At 50.8% G+C, this 21,948-nt stretch overlaps 1 protein-coding gene across 3 annotated transcripts in view; it reads right to left on the reverse strand.

Moving 5' to 3' along the window:
* Positions 1-14,210, reverse strand: part of ZBTB46 (zinc finger and BTB domain containing 46) — a 38,630-nt gene extending 24,420 nt beyond the window's left edge. For 2 of the 3 annotated variants that reach the window (XM_066587817.1, XM_066587815.1), the window contains exons 1-3: positions 14,137-14,210; positions 6,566-6,669; positions 3,820-4,766 (exon numbers count right to left, since the gene is read on the reverse strand). In XM_066587817.1, the coding sequence (XP_066443914.1) occupies positions 3,820-4,729 (910 nt within the window). In that variant the 5' untranslated portion in view covers positions 4,730-4,766; positions 6,566-6,669; positions 14,137-14,210. Of the gene's footprint in view, positions 1-3,819; positions 4,767-6,565; positions 6,670-10,035; positions 10,143-14,136 lie in introns of those variants that run through there. The other variant, XM_066587816.1, reaches the window with a different exon arrangement.
* Between the last annotated feature and the right edge of the window lie 7,738 nt (positions 14,211-21,948).

Below are 21,948 nucleotides of genomic sequence, written 5' to 3' on the forward strand. Positions count from 1 at the left end.
TCACATTTACTGTTGCTCAGCACATGACAGGAAGTTAAATTATATATTGCAAATGGCAGGGTCCCCTAATGAATATTCATGAGTGGCCAGTTTTAAAGACAGATAGATGAAATTCAGGAGGGTTACAGTGAAACAAATAATATTCCTGATGAGGGAGACGACTTTGTTTACGATATGGACACAGGACTGAGAAACGATAAAAAATTAGGCCCTTTACAGAAGCTGCTTGACACCAGCAGACATCTAACCAGCCAGGACAGAAATATGTTCTCCACACTCTCGTTCGCTGTGGCTCTTGTGCAGACCACATCCCAGCGCAGGTTCTCACCACCCATTAATACTTTAACTACCCCTATGGTACATATATATGCATTACACACCCCCATACAGCAGTGTAGTGGAATGGGGTCTTCACTTCGTTCCTGCACTCAAGAATTAAAGGGTTTATCCCTTTAAATTCTTGTAGGATCCAGAGGGCGGAAACATCTGATCCAGCCTGGTCCAGCAGTGTTGACACCGCCAGGTCCGGCCCGCAGAATACAGCTCCCTCCAACTTCGGTAAGGTCATCGCTGGGGGCTAGTCAGCACATTTCAATAACAATGTCAGCCCCCAGGGAAGGTGGAGGGAGCTCTATATCACGTCTCACAACCAGGCCGGGGGTGTGAGGGGGTTAGCACTGCTGGACCGGATAGAAGATTTACCTTCTCTGAATAACCCCTTTAATTCAGGACGGAAGTGGAGGCGCTGCGACCGGTAACCCCACTGGATCTGGTAAATGCATTCCCTCTCTGGATAATCCCTTTAATTCTTGAGTGGGGGAAGGGAAATGACCACCACCTTCCGAGTGCTACGACGTCATTGCAGAGGGTTGGCTCTTCAAGTTCGTGTCAATAACAAAGCCAGTCCCCTTCAATGATGTCACCAATGCTGGAAAGGTAGAGGGCGCTATATACCGCATGACCAGCTGTCAGAATCGGAAGTGGGAGGTGCCGTCACCGCTGGACCGAATATTTTCCTTTCTAGATAACCCCTTTAATTCTTGAGTGGGGGGAAGGGGAGCGACCATCACTTCCAGGCGCTTGTATCACCACGGAGAACTGGCTTCATGTCAACAACAAAACCAGCCCTTGTGATGATGTCACCAACACTGGGAAGGTAGAGGGCGCTCTACACCGCAATACCCGGTGTCGGAATCTAATTGGAAGTGGGAGGTGCAGTCACCGCTCGACCGAATATTTCACCTCCGATGAGATCACCAATGCTGGGAGGGTGGAGGAAGCTCTATACCATATTAGCAGAAGTCGGATTGGAAGTGGGAGGTGCCATCACTGTTGGACTGGGTACTTCTCCTCCGATTACATCACCAACGACGGGAAGGTAGAGAAGCTCTATACCGCATTACCTGATGTCGGAATTGGATTGGAAGTGAGGTGTTGGAGACGTTAGACCGGATATTTCACCTCCGATGTCACCAATGGTCGGAGGGTGGAGGAAGCTCTATACCGTAGTAGCAGATGTCGGATTGGAAGTGCCAATATTGGCATCCGATAAGATCACCAACACCGGGAAGGTAGAGAAATCTCTATACCGCATTACTGGGTGTAGAAACTTGGAGGTGACGGCACCGCTAGACCGTACTGGATTGGGTAACTGTTTCCCCTCATTAAAGGGCAACTATTTAAAAATGCCCTCTACCAGCCAACACCCTACTAATCAGTGGATGCCTACAGGGTACTCGGGGAATGGCGCAATCAGAATCTTTACTAACAAGCTAGATCAAGGCTCCACCAGCAATAACGGGAGAAGGGCAAGAACAGCGCTGGTCTCCAGGGGGTCCGCCCAAGCATAGCCCATACTGGCCGATCCCGATTGCATGGGGGCGCTTGACCACCATCTACTTGGTGAAGTGAGGCAGGGTTTGTTAGGATGGCACACCGACCCTCGGAAAATCACTAATAAGCCTTCCCGGCCGGAGAGGAGCATACGTAAAGGGATTAGGGATTGGAGCCGAGCGTCTTGACTGGCAGTAATTGGGGACGGATCAGTCTCCAGACACGCAAGTCTCATTTACTCTTCGTTTGGCATAATGAGGGTGAGGGAGGTCGGGCGATGGGTGGCGGGCGTAGAGGACACCCAAGTCTTCCTGCCCATCCTCTCTAAACCCTGCGCAGCCCTGGTTAGCAACATAATCCTGGGATTTCAGTGCATTATCCTAACGAGATCCCCGAGAAGAACTTTACTAACTAGCCCTGCGGAGACGTCTTGTAACATCTGAAGCTGAACACGCCGCCCGAGGCTTCCGAATCTCCATGGAAACCAATAGGCTGAGAGCTGCAAGGTCGCTGTGACCCGGGGGCTGAGCGCGGCGTGCCGTCCACAGGCGGATACCGAGAGCGTCCAAGAAGTACTTAGTAACAGTTACTAATGAGCGGCTGCCTGGCGAAAGACGACGCAACCGGATAACCAGGCAACAATAGGAAGCAGAACAGGCAGAGCCGCACGACCGGTACTGAGCGCGCCAACCCCTCGCCGCTAACCGCGCACCATAATGTAGCGACCAAACACGTCCAAGAGCCAAAACTTTGACATAACTCGTAGTTTAATCCTTCACCTTTTAAAGATCTCTGCTTGCGGTCAGTGGATGGATTTAACATGTACAACTACAGACTGAAAACCGGGTCATGCGCTGCTCATACAGGTGCGGGGCTCGTTACAGTGTAATAACCCTACACTAATGTGAGGAACAGACCATTCACAGGCAGAAAGCAGAGATCTTGAAAAACAAGGAAGTGAAAGATAAAATATGTTAAGTTGCATAGCTTTTTTGCCGTGTGCAGATTTTGTACATTTGCGGTGCAGACGCGCAGAGTTGCGGTTTTCAGAGGCGTACTCCATGCAGAAAAATCCGAACTCTGCCGCAGAAGCGTAACGTAACTATAAGTCCACAGAGCGGATTTAGGCACAGATGCCTTACACTACATGTCCCAGTCATTAGAACGCGCCGCCGCGTCGTCTTCACGACAGATTACTCCACCGTGGATTTCAAATCTGCATCAAGAAATAGAGAAAGACGCGTCGCTTAACAAGGATCCACGTCAGAAATTCCGTAAGCGCATTTTGCCCATAGCTAGGGATAAACGCACATGCGGATCCACTGACCTGTCGTGGTTTCTGCACGGCAAACTCCACTGTTTAAGCCACGGATTTCCAACACAGATAAAGGGCGCATTCACACAGGCATAGCCATTTTCTGTTGCGTAAACATTCAGCGCAATTTTGCACCAAATTGGCGCATCTTCAGTGCATATTTTCACCTATTGCATTTTCTTGGCGCTCGTAATCCACGCAGAAAACTCGGACGTGGATTCCGCCACGCTGGACATACCCCAAGAATCGCCACGGCCATCATGGAAGAATTGCCCCAGGAACAAGGGGATTGGGGGCAAAGAGGACGGCACCGGGTAATGTAATTTCCACCCCCCCGATCCCCAGACAAATTCCATCCTGGAATGGGGGGGGGTTGCTTAAAAAAAAAAAAATTGATAGGTGGGTAGTTCAATTCTGGGACCCCCAATTAGCACACAGCGTGGGAGAAGCTTCACGGTTTCCACAGAAGGTATTGCAGTTTGTCCTATACATACAGACCCCAATGATCACGGGTTGGTTCACCTCTGTGGGAGCCATAATGGTTGTCACATCACTTGTCACCCAACAGGTACAAAGCAGCAATGATACAAGTGGGAGGGGCTCCCTCTCTGCAGCGGAGGGGCTCCCTCTCTGCAGCAGAGTGGCACACCACCATACGACGCAGAACTTACCGGAGTTGTCCTGGTTGCTGTACTGCCACTGTGTGCTGGAGATGAAGGACGGCTCCGGGGACCCTGTTCTGCAGTTCTCCACCATCTGCTGTGTGATGTGCCTAACGGTCTCCTTGTTCTTGCGGTTCTTCCTGCGCCCCGAGTGCTGCCAGCCGTCGCCTTGGTCGATATAGATGCTTCCCGAATCCCCCTTGCCGCCGCCTATATAATGGGACGGGGAGACCTGCTCCTCCTTGATCCGCATTGGTCCATAGCACACGTCTCCCGGCCACACAGAAGACACCTCGTCTTGACTGTCCACTTTCTGCTCGGCGTCCTCTTTGCCGTAATTGCTGCCGACTTCGTGACAGCTGGCGATGGCGGAGTCTCCGGAAGAGTTGGCCGGGCTCGTCCTTCTGGCTAGCCAAGGTGAAATACTACGGCCGGCCACCACAGCGGACAGCAAGGCCTCGGCGCTACTGGATGGCGCGCCCATATCATAGTCTACCAGCTCGTCAGAAGTCTCGGATTTGATGCTGATGTCCAGGGCGGCCTTGATAAAGCTGTGGCAGGCCTGGACGATGTCCGTCATCTGGAGGTAACTGGCCGCCGACATCACCTCGATGACGTTCTTACTGGTCAGCGCCAAATGGGCCGAGTACATGAAGTCTATGATGGCCTTGAAGCCCTGGGCGGTGACGATGTCCAGTTGGGTGACTGTCGTCTGTTCGGACGTCTTCTGTACCTGACAGTAGAGGGTCTTGAAGTAGCGGCTGCTGCCCAGCAGGACGTTCTTGTGCGCTTTGAAGATCTTCCCCTCCACGATGATGCAGACGTCGCAGAGGATTCCATGTTGCCGCTGCTCGTTGAGCTCGTTCAGAAGCTGCCTGTAATGGGACGGGATCTCCATGTCCTCTTTACGGTTATTCATTTGTGGACGTCTTTGGTTTTTAAATGTCCCCACAAAACTGTAAAGAGAGCAGAAATAGGGACGGTGTCAGTAGTCACTGGAGCTTTGGCATTCTATTCTTACATCATTTTGAAAGTGGCTTTCCATGAAGTGCACTGCAAGTCTCAGCATGCTCTATGTAGAAGTGGAAAGACAAAAAAGTTAAAAAGCATTAAAAAAAAAACGCAAGGTGTACGGCGGCGGCGGGAGGGAGGGAGAGGGGGATGGTTTCCGGTGTACAAGCACAAATCTTTCCCCTTGAAGATCAAAAAGAGCTGAAGAGGCTGGATCCAACTTCAGAGGACATTCCACATTAGAGAACATCAAAGGGGTCACTCCCCCTCCCCCGCTACTCTACCCGCACCCTATTGGGGTTTGCTTTGGGCGGCGGTGAAATCCTGGTCTCAATAATCCCAGAGATTAGTGTCAATCCCCGAGTGTAGAGAGACGAGTCCAAGAAAACACAAGCGCAGGGGGCTGACAGATCCACGTCGCCCGATCGATAGCTAGGGGGGTTTCCTTTTTTGAGACAAAGCCCCTGTAGATAGAAGGGGGGGGGGGGTTCTCCCTCTCAGGACCCTATAAAAGGCCATACAAGTCAATGTTGGGGCAGTGTTCTAGGACCCTTTAGAGATTGTAATTAGTCGCCCACCAGGCATCAGACAGCTACCCTCACCACCTAGCCCAGGACTAAATATCTACCCGACGAGGGGTGAGAACGCGAAACAATGTTGTCAACAAATGGGTCACTCTCCCTTTAAAAGAAAAAGGCTAACATTAGCTAATTTGCATAATTTCCCCCCAAGAAGCATTGCCAGAAAATATATATGTCTCCTCAATGAGAACCAATACCCCACTGAGTAAGGAGCTATACACAGACATGGCACTGTGTAGGTACAGGGGTAAGTGCCCACCTTAGTAAAGGCAACCCTCCTATTTATAGACCTCCCCACCATCAACACCTACAGGGTGCGGCGAGGGGGGCACAAGCGTTGCTGGTGTGCAGAGCACGTTGGTCACTGGATGAGTCACCGTGGTTTTCGCACTTCTGCGGGTGGAGGCGGCTCCCTCGCCAGGGCTTTTTGGTGGAAATGCTTTGCACCGATGGTGTAAATGATATTTGCACTATTAATAGAGGAAGGTGAGATGCAGCTGGTGCCGAGAGCGGAGGTGGGTCGGTGCATTGGGGTTATGGCGGCAGGGTGCCAAGATGAGAGCATGGGCACGACGTCTGACCATTTACAGGCTCACAAAGAAATTCCATAGGAGCCCTTTATAGGGTCCAAGAGTCATAATGACTTCCCCAAAAACTGGAGGGAGCTATAAGATACTAAATCCAATGCACTTTTCGTGAGGTTTGATACGATCTATTGTTCCCTGTTATCAGCCACTGGGAGGGATAAACCAGCAGTGCAGGAAAATCCTAGCCTGCCACACGATCCCGTACTTGTAAGGATGTTGGACTGTCACTTTAAAAGACATTTACTCTCGATCTGATATCTGAGAGTCCAACTGCTGGGACCCTCAGCGAGCCCAAAATGGGTGCCCTTGTGCGAATGGAGCGGCTGTACGTATACGTGAGCACCGTTCCATTATATGGGTCGTAGGGAGATTGATGCACTCGGCAATTCTCCCTTCACCCCATAGAAGTGAATGGAATGGAGGTCGCACACACTTACCGTCAGTCCACCAATAAAGCAGTCTGACATTAGTCTGCACCCCGCAGCTCCCGAGCCGTTGTGAAACTACAACTCCCAGCATGCTCCGACAGCCCAGGAGTTTTAGGGGGCTGTAACTGCGTAAACGCCAAGGACTCACCGTGCGTCGAGGTAATCTCACGGCTCCTTAGCAATCTTGACAGTGACAGAGCGACAGAGGAGCAGCGGGCATGATGTCCGAGACAGCGGCAGGTCTCCGTACCCCTGGAAAGAACAGCCAGTATTAATATATGACATCATCAGGAGCAACAGCCAATCACAGAGCAGATAACAGGCACAGACAACATCTGGCAAATAACAATGGCGCAGTATTTACAACACTTTCGCCGCAAAGCAAGGAAGAAAGCCGGCGCAGCTCCACCGCGGACGGACGTTTATACCGTCACTATAAAGGCTTCGTCCTCCCACGTATTATATCATTACTCACCGACCGCCGCCGGCACCTACGACATAAGAGAACTGAAAGTCTATGCCGAGATCTGTGTGACCAGAATGAGACGCGGTGCGTCATTCAGGTAGGACGACGACGCAGCACATTGTGAGGATCTTTTTAAAGGGCCGGTAACCTTTAATGCATCGTTTTATAATAGTGCAGGAGCGCTCTAAGAGGAGTGGCTGACATCAGTCACTGGTAGCAGTGATCATGGCGGTCAGGGAGCGTTTTTTTCAATGGGAGACAGGAAGTCCAGAATACTACAATGCTCAGCTTGAGATGGCTGATAACAGGGAACAATAGATTACATTCAGTAAGTGGAGAAGAGAGACCGTCGAGTTATTGCGGTGGATTTACGACACCTACAAAACCATAATTCATGACTTTTGGACTCTTTGCGCCAGCCTACGACACTTTTCTAAAAGTGGGAGTGGCCTCATGGACCAGAAACTGCATAAATTACAGCAAAAAAAAAACAAAAAAAACACAACTCTAGCTCGCAGATGCCACCAGACATGACAGAAGTATAAAGAGGCGAACGCCTTATAATACATTTGTCGCACTTACGCCGGCGCAAACGCTACCTAGACCGTTGTATGAAACGCCGATCTAAGTAAATATGCGCCATTGTTACATATGGAGGGTCGTAGAGACAAAATACATCCCTCTGTTACCCAGCTTTCCTAGAAGCGGACAACAACCAATATGGCCGCCGAGTTCTGTCAGCAGCTAAATATCACATTGCGGACGAGCGGAACTTAAAAAGGTTTTCTCATATAAAGCATTTGTGGGGTTTTTTTCTTGCATGGAAAGGAAGATGGCGGCCGCCCCCTTCAGCTCAGTTGCGTTTTCTCTTGAGGCGCAACATGTAATCTGACGCATCCCGACTGGCAGGAAACGAGGATTCATGCAACACGTTACTTTCCAGCCCGATATCAGCCGTGTGCGCGCCGCCCCTTTAAGGATGCGTCGTAATATAAGAGGGAATCAGAGCAGGAAAATTACAGGAACCATCAGAGAACAAAGTGCCCCAGATATCCGCCCCGCGCCGCGCAATTGGCCCACTTTCCTCTCCGCTTACAAACCGCAATCCACTTAATCCATCATCCCCGTACGAGGCTCTATGGATCTATAAACCGGCAGTCGCCGTTACACGCACCCGAGGAAAAGTCGCTTATTCCGGCGCGTCTCCGCCCTAATAGCGTGCTCCGTCCAGGTCCAATCCGCCAGAGAAGAGCAGGTGCATGACGGGGTTAACAGCAGAGACCCCACAAGTAGGGTATGAATATCACCACAAACCGCCGGGGGAAAAATCCGCGCAGCCGACCAAACGCGGTGTGGTAAAAAAAACCGAAAAAAAACGACGTATCGCGTACTTGACACAGATTCTGTATCTTAAAGGGGTTTTCCGGGCAGTAACTATTGATGGACGGCTGATTGGTAGGGGTCCGCGCAGCGAGCTGACAGCAGGCCAGGGGAACTCATAGGAGGACCCCCACCAATCATGGTCTACTGTGAGGGCGGGTCATCAACAGTGAGGCCGCTGTCACACGGGACTTTTTTTTACGTGTTTAGCGAGGCGTTTCAAATGCCGCGTTGAACGCTGTAAACCATCGCCGTTGACTTTAATGATGGCTCCCAGACAAGCGTTGGAGTACGGCGCTTCTAACGCCACGATTTTCTAACGCTCTATTTTAGTGCGCTTCGGCCATTTTAAACGCACTTCGTCACCCATTGCAACGCTGAACGCGTTCGAAAACGCTATAAACACCGCAGAACGTGGCGTGTTCACAGCTGCCTCAAGGCCCGGTAGACCTGTAGGTAACCACGCAGATTTAGGTCCACCCTTGTGAATGAAGAATCCGACATGTGCGGACAGCGCGGTGGAACGACTTCCGAGGTGTAACGCCTCCAAAATAAGACCTGACCAGATTTACAAAAATCTCCTTCCGTTTTGTGTCTACAGCTCACGGCAGGTCTATGTGTCTCCATGGTAACAGACTACAAATAAACTTTGCGTAGTCTGATTCGGTGTTACTCCATTCCTTCTAATCGGAGGGTTTGTGTTTGTTGTCATGTCGTCGTCTAGGGGCCGTATACACAAAACAGTAAGGCCACTCAATAGCGTTTTTGCGCCGCGTATTTTACACACGCAGCGGGTCCTATTTTTGGCGTTTTAGTGTGTAGAAATCGCTCATTAAAGTGAATGGGATGCGTAAAAAAAACACAGTAAATATGCAATTGCAATACTGCATTTTATTGCACTTTTTACGCAGGTTGCTATGCAACGGGTGGGGGGGGAATTGGGACATCAGTTGCTTGCCTGCATCATTTTTGCGCAAAAAAACACAGTAAAAACAGAAACGCGCACAAAAACAGTAAAACTGTGCGTTTTTACATACGGCAATGTGAGAGTAGCCTAAGAGTTCTTGAAAAATCTCCTTCCGTTCTGTGTATACAGCTCCTATACAGTCCTATGTGTCTCCATGGTTACAGACTATAAATTAACCCAATGGAGTCTGGTCTTGTTACTCCTCTCCCTCTTCTCGGAGGCTTTGATTTGTCATGGGGCTGTATAAACAAAATGTGTGTACAGCTCCGAAGCAGACCTATGTGTCTCCATGGTAACAGACTACAAATAAACTCGAGTAGTCTGATCTTGCAGTCGTGTTATTCCACACCTACTTGGAGGGGTTTTGTTTATCACCATGGAGACATATAGGTTTTGTCTAGGGAGTCGTATATACAAAAAAGGAAGAAATCTTGAAAAACCTCCTGTTTTGTGTGCAGAACTATGTGTTGCCATGGTTACAGACTACAAATACATTTTGCGCAGCTTCTCATGGGCCATTGTTTTCATTGGAGATGTACGACGCGGTCCCAGCCGCACGCCACTGATCGCTGTTGCTCGGCCGAGCTGACACACGTGGAATGTAGTCGTCGATGGAGAACGGAGGGCGATACTAGGCTTTCGCTGATATGTTTATGGCCAACGCATGTGGGGAGGTGGGGGGGGGGGGGGAAATCGCCCAGTGTTTACCAACCGCCAAGAAGGGACCCTCGTAACCAATCAGAGCCATTGTTCTGCCCGCAAAGTGTTGCCATTATCTAGAGGAATTCTAAAAATGTCTCCTCACCCGAGTCATTCGCCGACCGCTGATAAGGCGAGGGGACGTCACATCGGTAGGGGTCGTAGTGCCACCGGAGAGCCATCGACACACGGGCACAAGATGCCTGCCTGGCAATCCACTGCCTAAATCATAGTATACAGATGCCAGGGCACAGCCAGCAGCTGCCACACCCAGGACAGCCCTTCTGCCCGGGCAGCTGCCTGCCATGCAAGCCGGGACAAGGACCGGGAAAAGGCAAAACGCAGCAGAAGACACCGCGGTCACATGACCACCTGCTCTAAGAGAAGGAAACATCCAGGCGCAGCGAGAACCCGCGGCCTCCAACCGTAACAGAACTACAACTCCCAGCATGGCCTGACAGCACAACTGGAGACCACTGCTAGGCGTCCATTATAGGAGCTATAGGTGAAGGAACGCACACAGGAGCCTACAGTCTTATAGACATTCCCAACATAGATTACCCAGAGTGCATTGCAAATGTGATTTACAGTCCGTGACAGGGATCAGCATTAAACGTATACAGCCCGCGGTCCACTATAGGGGGTGGCTATACTAAACGTATACAGCCCACCGTCCACTATAGGGGGTGGCTATACTAAACATATAGAGCTCGCGGTCCACTATAGGGGGTGGCTATACTAAACGTATACAGCCCACCGTCCACTATAGGGGGTGGCTATACTAAACATATAGAGCTCGCGGTCCGCTATAGGGGGTGGCTATACTAAACATATAGAGCTCGCGGTCCGCTATAGGGGGTGGCTATACTAAACATATAGAGCTCGCGGTCCGCTATAGGGGGTGGCTATACTAAACGTATACAGCCCGCCGTCCACTATAGGGGGTGGCTATACTAAACGTATAGAGCTCGCGGTCCGCTATAGGGGGTTGTATATATGTATATAGCCCGCCGTCCGCTATAGGGGTGCGTGTATACCTATATGGTTCATAGTCGCTACAGAGGTGAGTATATACCTATACAGCCCGCCGTCCGCTATAGGGGTGCGTGTATACCTATATGGTTCACAGTCGCTACAGAGGTGAGTATATACCTATACAGCCCGCCGTCCGCTATGGGGGGGGGGTGGCTATCCTAAACGTATACAGCCCGCCGTCCGCTATGGGGGTTCATGTATACCTATACAGCCCGCCGTCCGCCATAGGGGGGTGGCTATACTAAACGTATACAGCCCGCCGTCCGCCGTAGGGGTGGCTATACTAAACGTATACAGCCCGCCGTCCGCCGTAGGGGTGGCTATACTAAACGTATACAGCCCGCCGTCCGCCATAGGGGTGGCTATACTAAACGTATACAGCCCGCCGTCCGCCATAGGGGTGGCTATACTAAACGTATACAGCCCGCCGTCCGCCATAGGGGTGGCTATACTAAACGTATACAGCCCGCCGTCCGCCATAGGGGTGGCTATACTAAACGTATACAGCCCGCCGTCCGCCATAGGGGTGGCTATACTAAACGTATACAGCCCGCCGTCCGCCATAGGGGTGGCTATACTAAACGTATACAGCCCGCCGTCCGCCATAGGGGTGGCTATACTAAACGTATACAGCCCGCCGTCCGCCATAGGGGTGGCTATACTAAACGTATACAGCCCGCCGTCCGCCATAGGGGTGGCTATACTAAACGTATACAGCCCGCCGTCCGCCATAGGGGTGGCTATACTAAACGTATACAGCCCGCCGTCCGCCACAGGGTTGCGTGTATACCTATACAGCTTACAATCCGCTATAGGGGCGAGTATATAAGTATACAGCCCGCCATCTGTTATAGGGGTAGATTTGTATACCACACGGTCTTGTGAGCGCGGCATTTCCCGTTCCTCCCTGGCGCTCCCCCTCACTCAGGTACGGGGGGCTTCCAGGCCCCTCAGATCAGACATTGTTTGACCACCTGTGAGTTGTGGTAAAATAACGCCATTAGGGAAACTCGCGCCGACATACGGCAAGGAAAGCAACAATGGCACCATGGCCAAAATTCTGGCGACTGTCACAAATCATCAGCAACTTTTCCCCCACATTGCCCCGTGGGCGGCTCGCTGCAACCAAATAGCAGCTCTTAAAGGGGAAGTGTACTTTTACCAACTTTCTTACTTCGGCTGGGCTCACCAGTGAATGGAGTATCCGAGCATTTGAGAACATATCTAAGCTCCTCGGATACTTTGTGTCATTCCATTGTCAGCCACTAGCGCTTCCATGTATAGCGCCCCCACCTGTGTGGCTTCTGCAGATCTGCTCTCTCCGCTGGCAGCAGCTTAGGTGCCCCCCTCTCCTGCGCAGCCCTGGGGGACAGCGTGCGGCGCAGCTCCGCAGACTCCCCTTTTGGAGGTTACAGGAAGGAGGAGGGAAGGAGGACGGGGAGGAAGGGTAAGGAAGACACCGAGACAAAAGAGGAAACAAGGGAAAAGGTGAAAGTAAAGAGGGGGGCTGTGCGGGCAGGGGGGGGGCAAGGAGGAAGAAGAGAGGGAGGAGGTTCTGCCCTGGCACGCAACCACCTCTGTACAAAGCGCAGCATTCAGTGCCCTGCCCAGGGAGGCAACACCTTTCTCAACGCCCCAAAAATAGATGCTCGCAAACTTCTGCATGTGAGGGCACAGGTGGTGCCAACCCTGGACCTGTACCCGCTGTCACACCAACACACTGACACAGTGCCCACATGCCCTGCAGCTGGCACAGATGTCCGGGGAGGGGAATAAGTGTGATCTATACACTTGGCCAATAACGTGCAGTTGGCAGCGGCACCCGACAATCCGTGCGTCCTGAAAGGGGGCAACACGGGGGTCTCAGTACCCTGTAAGTGCCCCTCGTAAAGTGGTCTGCGTATAACAGGCGCTCTCTCACGGTGGAATAGACAGTATACGGCGACCCGCGGGCAGAGACCCCCCCGCAGCCCCGGTCGCCACAAACTTTCCATTCGGTTTAAAGTGTTACATTGTATCAACTTAAAGGGCTGCTGATCTACTGTGCAGCTGGATGCGCTACTGCTCCCTGATATCAGCCATCTCAGAGACTACGACAAGGTGATCACGGTCTATTGCTCTCTGTGATCAGCCATCTATGGGCAGGAAAGAGGTGTCTAGGACAAGGTGATCACGGTCTATTACTTTCTGTTATCAGCCATCTTAGGGCAGGAAAGAGGCGACTAGGACAAGGGGATCACCATTGATTGCTCTCTGTTATCAGCCATCTCCACAGATGTAGCACATAATATCGATGGGATTAGCGACGACAAGTGCAGAAATACATCAAGAGGAACGATATAATATATAACGTCACAGCGAGGCCACATCCCCCCAAAATACCCAACTGTACCTCGAGACCCTCACAGGAAGCCCACAGACTGCAGGGGGCTCTGCAGCACTATGGGGCGGCAGACCCCCGCCCACCGGTGTGTAACATATATATATATATTTACAAACACACATAGAAGGGTATGGATCTTGCATCGTGCAGATAGAAAGTGACAGATGACAAACTCAGCTCTGCTGCATATAGAATCCATACTCTGCTCCAAAGTACTTGGCGCTATACGACGCCTGGTATACAGCAGAGTATACAGACACCTGCCCCCCCAATAATGGAACGCAGGTGAACGTACGCAGCTCCTACGACCGGCAATGGTGACCGGGGGTCATCGTACATCTCTTTAGAATGCAGCAGCGCCTATAGGAAGGGAGCATATAGGGGGAGACACAGGTGTGCGATACGTGTGCAACCCCGGGGCGGTATAGAAAGTGCAGCAAGCATGCATATATATATATATATATATATATATATATATATATATATATATATATATATAGCATATACAGGTGGCCACATATATACATTATATATACACACCTGCATATATGTATCTATACGGTATATATCTGTAGAGCAGCCTGTCAGAGATAGATATATATATAGATATATATATATATATATATATATATATATATATATAGTAACCCGCTCTGCCCCCCGTGTGTATATATATATATATGTCCCCATATACATGGCTGTGTGACTCTGCACAGCACGGCCCCAGCGATCGCAGCTCCCACCCCGGCAGCCCGTCTCGCCCTCTCCGCGCCGCCGCTGCCCCCGTACCTGTGTCCAGTCTCCGGTCAGTCGGTGTCTGTCTCTGCTGCGCGCTCCCGACACTGTCAGACGGCGCGGGGGGCGGAGACCAGGGCGGGGCTTCCCCTTACAGCCGGCAGGGGGCGTGTTGTCTACAGAATCAGACAGAACGGAAAGCCCCTCCCCTAGACGCTTTTCATCTCCGCCCAATAAAGGAAGGGAAGTAGGTAACAGGGCGTGGCTAAGCAGCTAAAGGGTGCGGCCGAGTTGCTGGCACGCCCACGTACTGCGTTCTATTGGCTAAAGCAGCGGGCTAATTCTCATAGACCCGCCCACGTGTCAGGCGCTCGGGGAGGAGGAGCTGTCTGCAAGGGGCGGGAGCCGGGAATCAAGACCACGTGGGGGAGAGAAGGAGCACGTGACTAAGGAAATGCCATTCAGGGTCAGTGTCGCCTAGCAGTCGTGGTCATTGTGTGCCCCATCGCTGGGAGCTGCCCCCACTCTCGCTGATGACCCTCCCTGGACAGGAACGCCATTTGTAAAGAGGCAACAAGAGATGCGATTTCCACGGAGTTCTACGGAGTGCGAATGTCATGTCACGTCATGGGATGCGCTGAGTGAGCGCCGGCTGTGGTGCGCAGTCGTAGAGCTGCAGGAATCAATGGCGGATTTTTTTTTTACGCAAAAAAAATTCCGCAATGAGTATGCCATGTGCGAATCCGCCCTTACGTCATACGGATCTGCCGAAACAGCGATACGCGCCATCTGTGGGCTCGCAGGGTGGCACAGAACCACAGCGGCTCCTCGTGGCAGCCTGTAGCCCTGCAGTCGCATTCACCTTTCCGTCAAAAGACACCATCTGGGTTAATATGAGTGGGGAAAAATGGGTGTGGTCTGGGGTCATGGCACCATATGTAATTAGTGACCCCAAAATACAGATCCTATACCAGGGGGATTAGGCCCGGGGCTGTTACTCAAACTTGGGCCCCCTTCACCACCCTGCCATGCCAGGTCTATAATCATGTCATGGCTCCTCCATAAGTCCAGCGATCACCAATGACGTCATCACTGTTCTCTTTTTCTTTTATCTGGCCCAGACCACAATGACAACTTCTGATGACTGCAGAGTTTGCTGCAGCGATATCCTTGTCCTCTCACTTCCGCAGCCATTTCTAACTTGCATAGCAATACAAATATAGATCTCAAATCAAGACACCTAAACTAGTTCAGCAATCACCAATGACCTCACCTCTGTTTGTGGATGTTCTCTCCTTTTCTCCTCCATCTGGCCCAGACCACCACGACAAGTTTGCGGCCAAAATAGCTTTGTCCTCTTACCTCTGCAACCATCTTTCAACCTGCACAGTGACACAAATACTGATCAGAATCCTAAATTAATCCAGATCAGCGGCCGCGGACTACAGCCTAATGCTGGACGGCGTCGGGACCAAGACCCTGTGCGGTCGCCGATCTGAAGAGGATCCAGGAAACGAGAAGGGTGAGTATATTGGCTGATATCTATTAGACCAAAAAAGAGCACAGTGGCACAGGATGGGCATTCTGGGTGACCATGGGCCCCTCATGAAGCTAGGGCCCCAGGAGGCTACTCAAGGTGCTCTATGGTAATCTGCCATTGCCTAGAATACAGACCTTAGACTCCCAAATAAATTCAGACTTTAGACCAGGCCCCAGAATAAATGCAAAGTACAGAACCCAAAATAACTACAGACCCCAAAATAGCTGCAGACCTGAGAGTCCAAAATAACTACAGACCCCAGAATAAGTACAGACCCCAGACTACACACCTCACACCAGACAGTAAATACAGACCCCAAAATAACTACAAACTAGCAGACCCCATAAATGAAGCCAGACCCCGGACCAGCTTGTCGGCTCCTGAAGATGTATGTGGAGATGTCTACAGATCTCTACAGGTCCATCGTAAGCTGCAAGAGATGCCAACAAGCAACGATGACAGTCAGAGGGGCGCAGCATGCTTGTGAGATCGCTGCAGCCCGCCCCTTATCAGCGGAGATCTCTACAACCCCGCCCCCTTTCCCCAGACCCTCTCTGATCAAAACTTTTGACATGTGCCTCAGAGGCGTTAAAAGTTTTTTAAAAAGTGCAGTTACTTTTCAAGGTCCCTACACTCTTCACTGTAGAACAACCCTACGTCTTGTCACCCTCTGTGTAGCTGTTCTGCTTGAGGACCGGACTAGACATGGTCATGTGGTATCTATGAAGGTCCTTCAACAACGCCGGTGTCTCAGCATCATCATGCAGTGCAACTTTGTTCGGTTTTTTTTGCCGTGATTGGCAAAAAAAAATGACCAAACCGCAATGTGTAATTATCACATCGGCCTTCTGCAGTCATTGCCACCGGGATGGTGGTCTACCACACAGATAGCAACGTGACAAGCTTGCCCAGGTAGCATTGTTGTGGTCATGTGATGTGGCAGGTTGACAGTCACTGCTTCTTCCGAGACAGGACTCCGCTGCTTTCAATGGTCGCACTTCTCAAAGTTGCAGACCACTGGCCCGATTCGAAGACATAACAGGTTCATCCTGCAACCCCTCTCCTGCTGAATTTATGGGATGTCCCTCCAGCGGTTTCATGGGGAATATCATCAAAGTGATCCAACATAAAGTGACCCTCTGGTCAAAGGGACAAAATTTGCTCCAGGACTGGATAGGGCAAGTAATCAAAGTGCTAACGACCGCTTGTCCGTGAGTGAGTTACATGATCCGCCCCTTATCACATGACGCTGACGTCATCGCAGGTCCTAAAGCACATAAAACGTAGAGCCTGACAGCGGCCGTGTGCTGACAAGCGCTGTGATGATGTCACCATTATGTGATCAGTCACCAGCTCTTAGCTCCGCCGCTGATCATGGCTGTCACGTCATGACAGGTGCTTCACTTTATAAAAAAACAGCAGAGCCAGACAGCAGTCGTGTGCTGACAGGACCTGTGATGATGTCACTTTCATGTGATCAGTCATCCGTTCTTAGCGCCATCCCCCTTATCACATGATGGTGATGTCATCACAGATCCTAAACCAGCACAGACCAATAAAGAATGTATGTAGCAGAGCCGTGTGTGCTGTGTGTCATGCGCATGTAGCAGAGCCGCGTGTGTTGTGTGTCACGCGCATGTAGCAGAGCCGTGTGTGCTGTGTGTCACGCGCATGTAGCAGAGTCGTGTGTGCTGTGTCATGCGCATGTAGCAGAGCTATGTGTCGCGTGCATGTAGGAGAGCCGTATGTGACACGCACGTAGCAGAGCTGTGTGTCACGTGCATGTAGCAGAACAGTGTGCACCACGCCCATATTGTAGAGATGTGTGTGATGTGCATGTAGCAGAGCTGTGTGTCACGTGCATGTAGGAGAGCAGTGTTTACTGTGTGTCACGCGCATGTAGCAGAGCGGTGTGTGCTGTGTGTCACGCATGTGAAGAGCAGTGTGTGCTGTGTGTCACGCATGTAGCAGAGCAGTGTGTGCTGTGTGTTACGCGCATGTAGCAGAGCAGTGTGTGCTGAGTATCACGCATGTAGCAGAGCAGTGTGTGCTGTGTGTCACATGCATGAAGCACAGCCTCCTGTGCTGTGTGCGATGCACATGTAGCAGAGGTGTGTGTGCTATGTGTGATGCACACAGTGAATCCGGCCTTGCAGTTTGGTCCTTTGCAAGAAATAAGCCAAAAAGGCCAATGCAGCAGTCCATTCCTTCTGGGTGTCAGCGGGGTTCCCATTGGTTGGTCCCTTATAGATCTTAACTAACTTGTCACGGTACGCTGCTGCCTCACCCACAGCTCACCTGCTGCTGGGTCCATGGGGGAGCGCCATGATACATTAGTTATCAAAAATGGCCCAATGGATGGGAACACCTGCTGGTACTTTGAAGAAAGGGATTGCTGGATCGGCCTACACGCTGCGACTGCTCCACCGCTGGCACCCTGCTGTCTGCCCATATGCAAAGGCGATCCCACCCCTTCACTTAAACTGCCAGTGCGCGCGTTCCTAACAGGTCCCCACCAACCACTTCCTGCTATATTAGACATCCTTCCCCCCTATGGAGGATGATTAGGCAATTGGTCTCATTAGCCACTGTGATATAAAGCCCCTGTATGGTTCATCTGGTTCTGACCCTTGCCTCTGCTCCTGACCATCTGGTTTCTGTGCTTCCTGACCTCGGTTCCAGACTTCCTCATTGCTTGCACTGACCTTCTGCCTGGACCTTATTGTTGCGCCTGTGGCACCAGCCATGACAATAGCTGGTACTCTAGATACGCACCTGTTCACACCATCAGGTAACGCGCCTCGGCCAGCGCAGCACCAGCGGCCACACCACTGTCCGTGCGAGTAATGGCTTGGAGACCCCACAGCAAAGACCAAATCCTGCTTCAAGGGGTCAAGGGTGAGAAATGGGGTTCCCCAGGTGCTACCGCCCACACAGATAGCCCAAAGTCAAACCGATGTGCGGCAAGGCGGATTCACACCCATCTGCATGACATAACCAATATGTCATCTATGTTTTGGGGGAAACGCCCTTTAACTACCAACTATTTCAATATCTGCATTCATTTGCTAAAAAAGTGCATTGTTGCACGACAATTAAGGGCTCGAAACGCGTAAGAAAGTGATATCTGGACTAAATATTGGGGTTTTCTTTGGTCATGGTCTGAATACATATACTCTGCCTTAGCCCAGAGCCCCCGTCATTACACGCATCCGTTTTGGATCACGTCTAGGATCCCTGCGCACCGTATGTGCTTGTAGGATCTCGTGTTTTAGGTCGCGGCTTGCACTTGCTTACAAGTAACAAGGCTTTTTGTGTCTGTGTAAATAGTATTTTTGGCCCGGGCTCCAGGCAGCGTCAGCAGAACACCGAGGGTTAACTGAGCGCTGGGAGTAGTTGGGGAGGTGGGGGGTGGGAGAAAGGTTACAGGGTGGGAGCTGGGGGGTAGTTTGGAGACTGGAGGGATCACTGTGGATTCCTGGGGCTGTGGGAGGGCCACATACAACTGTAATTTTCCAGAGCGCCGAGGGAGAGAGAGGGCTGACGGGAGGGGAGAGGGTGTGCCAGGCTAATTACCAGCTTCAGATGAGCACATACCCACCTTTAACCCACCTGTGTGCATGATAATAATAGTATCCTTTGTATGATGCCAGCGAGCTGCAGAGCACGTATATATATATATATATATATATATATACACACATACATATGTCCATCCTGTCCGCACCATGAAAAAACGTAATGGTAACCACACTTCAGAGATCAGGGACGTCACTTTATGGTGTCGCCCGCTGTCGCCAAGCAAAATCCTGACCGGTGTGATCCAAAAATAATTTTTTTGGGGGGGGGTCTGAAAAATCCAGTTAATTAAGGTCAAATTGCGCGCCTTGGGGGATATTTATTAAGAGCGTCACGATGCACGTAATATATAACGAGGTGCATGCGTCATTTATTAGGTGCATCTGTGCGCCCATACAGAAATGGGTCTGAGCTGCTGTACATTTCTGGTATAAACTATATATAAGTGTGGCCACGCCCCCTCCCAACGTGCCACCCTTTGGGAAAGTGCTGGGCGATGGCGCAAACTGCCAAAAGTTGCATAAAGTTTTGTAACTTTTTTTTACACCAGAAAGTGGCATAAAGAGGGGGATTTATCACATCCGCTATTTAGTTGCAGTTATCTGTTGCAGCTTTTTGGCTCTGCTTCTGCCTTAGATGTGCGCAGTTCTTCGAAATGTCGCACACAGCATGTTATATGAGGCGCAAATACTCCTTTGTCCGTGATGGGAAGTTGGGTGCTGAAAATATGCCTCCTTGGCACTGGAGTAGTCTATGTGAATTAGTCACACGTTATCAACCAGGTCTAAACCGACCGCAACACGTAAATCGCAAACACACATTTACACTGAAATGAAAATGGCGCGACCTAATATACAGGTGCGCAAGGTTCGTAAATCAGGCGCACGGCGACCAGACCAGAAAAGTCACATTTCAGGACACAAGCCGGGGGCAATGGTTTTGGTAAATCTCCCTGAAAATGTTTTATCCCCCATGGTGTAAGGGCGGCTTTACACGGGGCGACTGTTGGGCACTTTTGCGCTTCTAAACGACCATCACTCCTATGCTTTTACACGGGAGCCATAGTCGTTCAGAGAACGGAGGCGGAGCGCGCTAGATCTCTTCCAGCCGCCTCCATTCCCTGCGAACAGGCAGCACCGTATCCGGTCCCGCGGTACATGAGACGGCCGTCGATGAAAATCGCTTGTTTGCGTGATTTTTTTTGACTGCTAGTTGCCCCATATGAAGCCCCCTCAGACGCCGTTCACACCTGCGCCCAGTTTGTCTCATGATGTAGACAGAAAAACGTAAACCAATGTCGCCGTTTAACTTCCCACTTGTTTCGATGGGTTTTTAGCGCTCTAAGTTTATCCCCGTTCGCGTTTATTTCCTCCGTTTTTTTCCATCTCACCATAAATAGTGTATTTTGCCGCGCCATTTCCTCATCCAAAGGGGAAAAAAAACGGAGTCAGAGCGGCCTTTTGTTATTTTATACATCGTTGTCAATTGGGAACGAATGAAAACGCTTCCATTGGTATCTGTTATTTGTTCTCTTTAATGGATCCGTTTTTTTCTTTTGCGCATAATCAAGAAGAAACTAGAAAAATCAGTTAAATCCGACGCCAAACTGAGGCTAATCTCTCCGTTTTTGGAAGGATTGGTCTAACTGATCCGTCAAAAAAAAACCATAGAACTTAGTTAACCTTTCTTTCATGTAGACGGATCCATTAAAAACGGAACCTCGAATGCAGCCGTTAACAGGGTCTTAAAGGGGATGTCCTGATGGGGGTCATTTTTTACGTTCCTTTGGCATCCAGCGCCAATAGCCGCCACCTTACTGCTGCAGCGGTTACGAGCTGTTCTCCTGAGATCGCAGCTCAGACGCCGGCAGCCATAATGCCACGAGACTGGCACATGACCAGCGCATCCTCTGACTGGCTGCAGCGGTAAGGCGGTAGCTGTTTGTAAACAAAAGACGCGAGGGAGCAAACAGGCGAATACGGCTACTATTATCACTCCACTGGCAACCTCATTAACACCCTTTTACACACCCGGGCAATCGGGCGCGAACATTCCTATGAACACTCGTATGCCCGACTAGTCGTTGACCGGCGATGTTTACATGTGTGTCGGATGATTTGTTCGGAGCCTCCACCGCTGACCCAGCATGAAATATCGCAGCATGCGGTCCTACTTTGGGAAACTTTTTGCCGGTTCGTCCGAAGCCGATGTGCCCTGTTGTAGTCATCATCCAGTTTTCCGTTTTTTCTGTTCGGCTCCGAAGAACGGAAAACATTAACGCTAACCTAAAACTGCACACGATACAGCGAGCGCGCAAATGCTCATTCATCGTCTGCTCGCATCTATAGTGTATCCCCCCATGTGAATTGGGGACGTGCCGCCGATACGATGGCGGGAATGATGTGAAGGCCGTGTGAAGAAGCACCGATCTCATAGATCAACACTTGTCCACCAGAGCAAGTCACTCCGTTTCAAAGAACCCTTCCTTGGCGCACCCAACGGTCCCTCCATATATATAGTCCGGGTATTCCGTGCGCTTCAGCTCCTCCGGACCCCCTTCATCAATTATTAGCAGGTCCTTTGTATACAGGTGAGTGCGCCGTCTATATCCCCTCACCTGTATACACAATTAACACAGGTGCTACCTCTTAGGCTCCGTAGGTAACCGTGGAAGCTTCTAGAGGGGGAAGGGATGGGGTTTACAGAGAGGAGGGGGTCTGTAACAGGCTGCGAGCTTCGCCAGGCTT

This window comes from Eleutherodactylus coqui, chromosome 13 (assembly GCF_035609145.1).
Source record: "Eleutherodactylus coqui strain aEleCoq1 chromosome 13, aEleCoq1.hap1, whole genome shotgun sequence".
In the NCBI taxonomy this organism is placed as follows: Eukaryota; Metazoa; Chordata; class Amphibia; order Anura; family Eleutherodactylidae; genus Eleutherodactylus; species Eleutherodactylus coqui.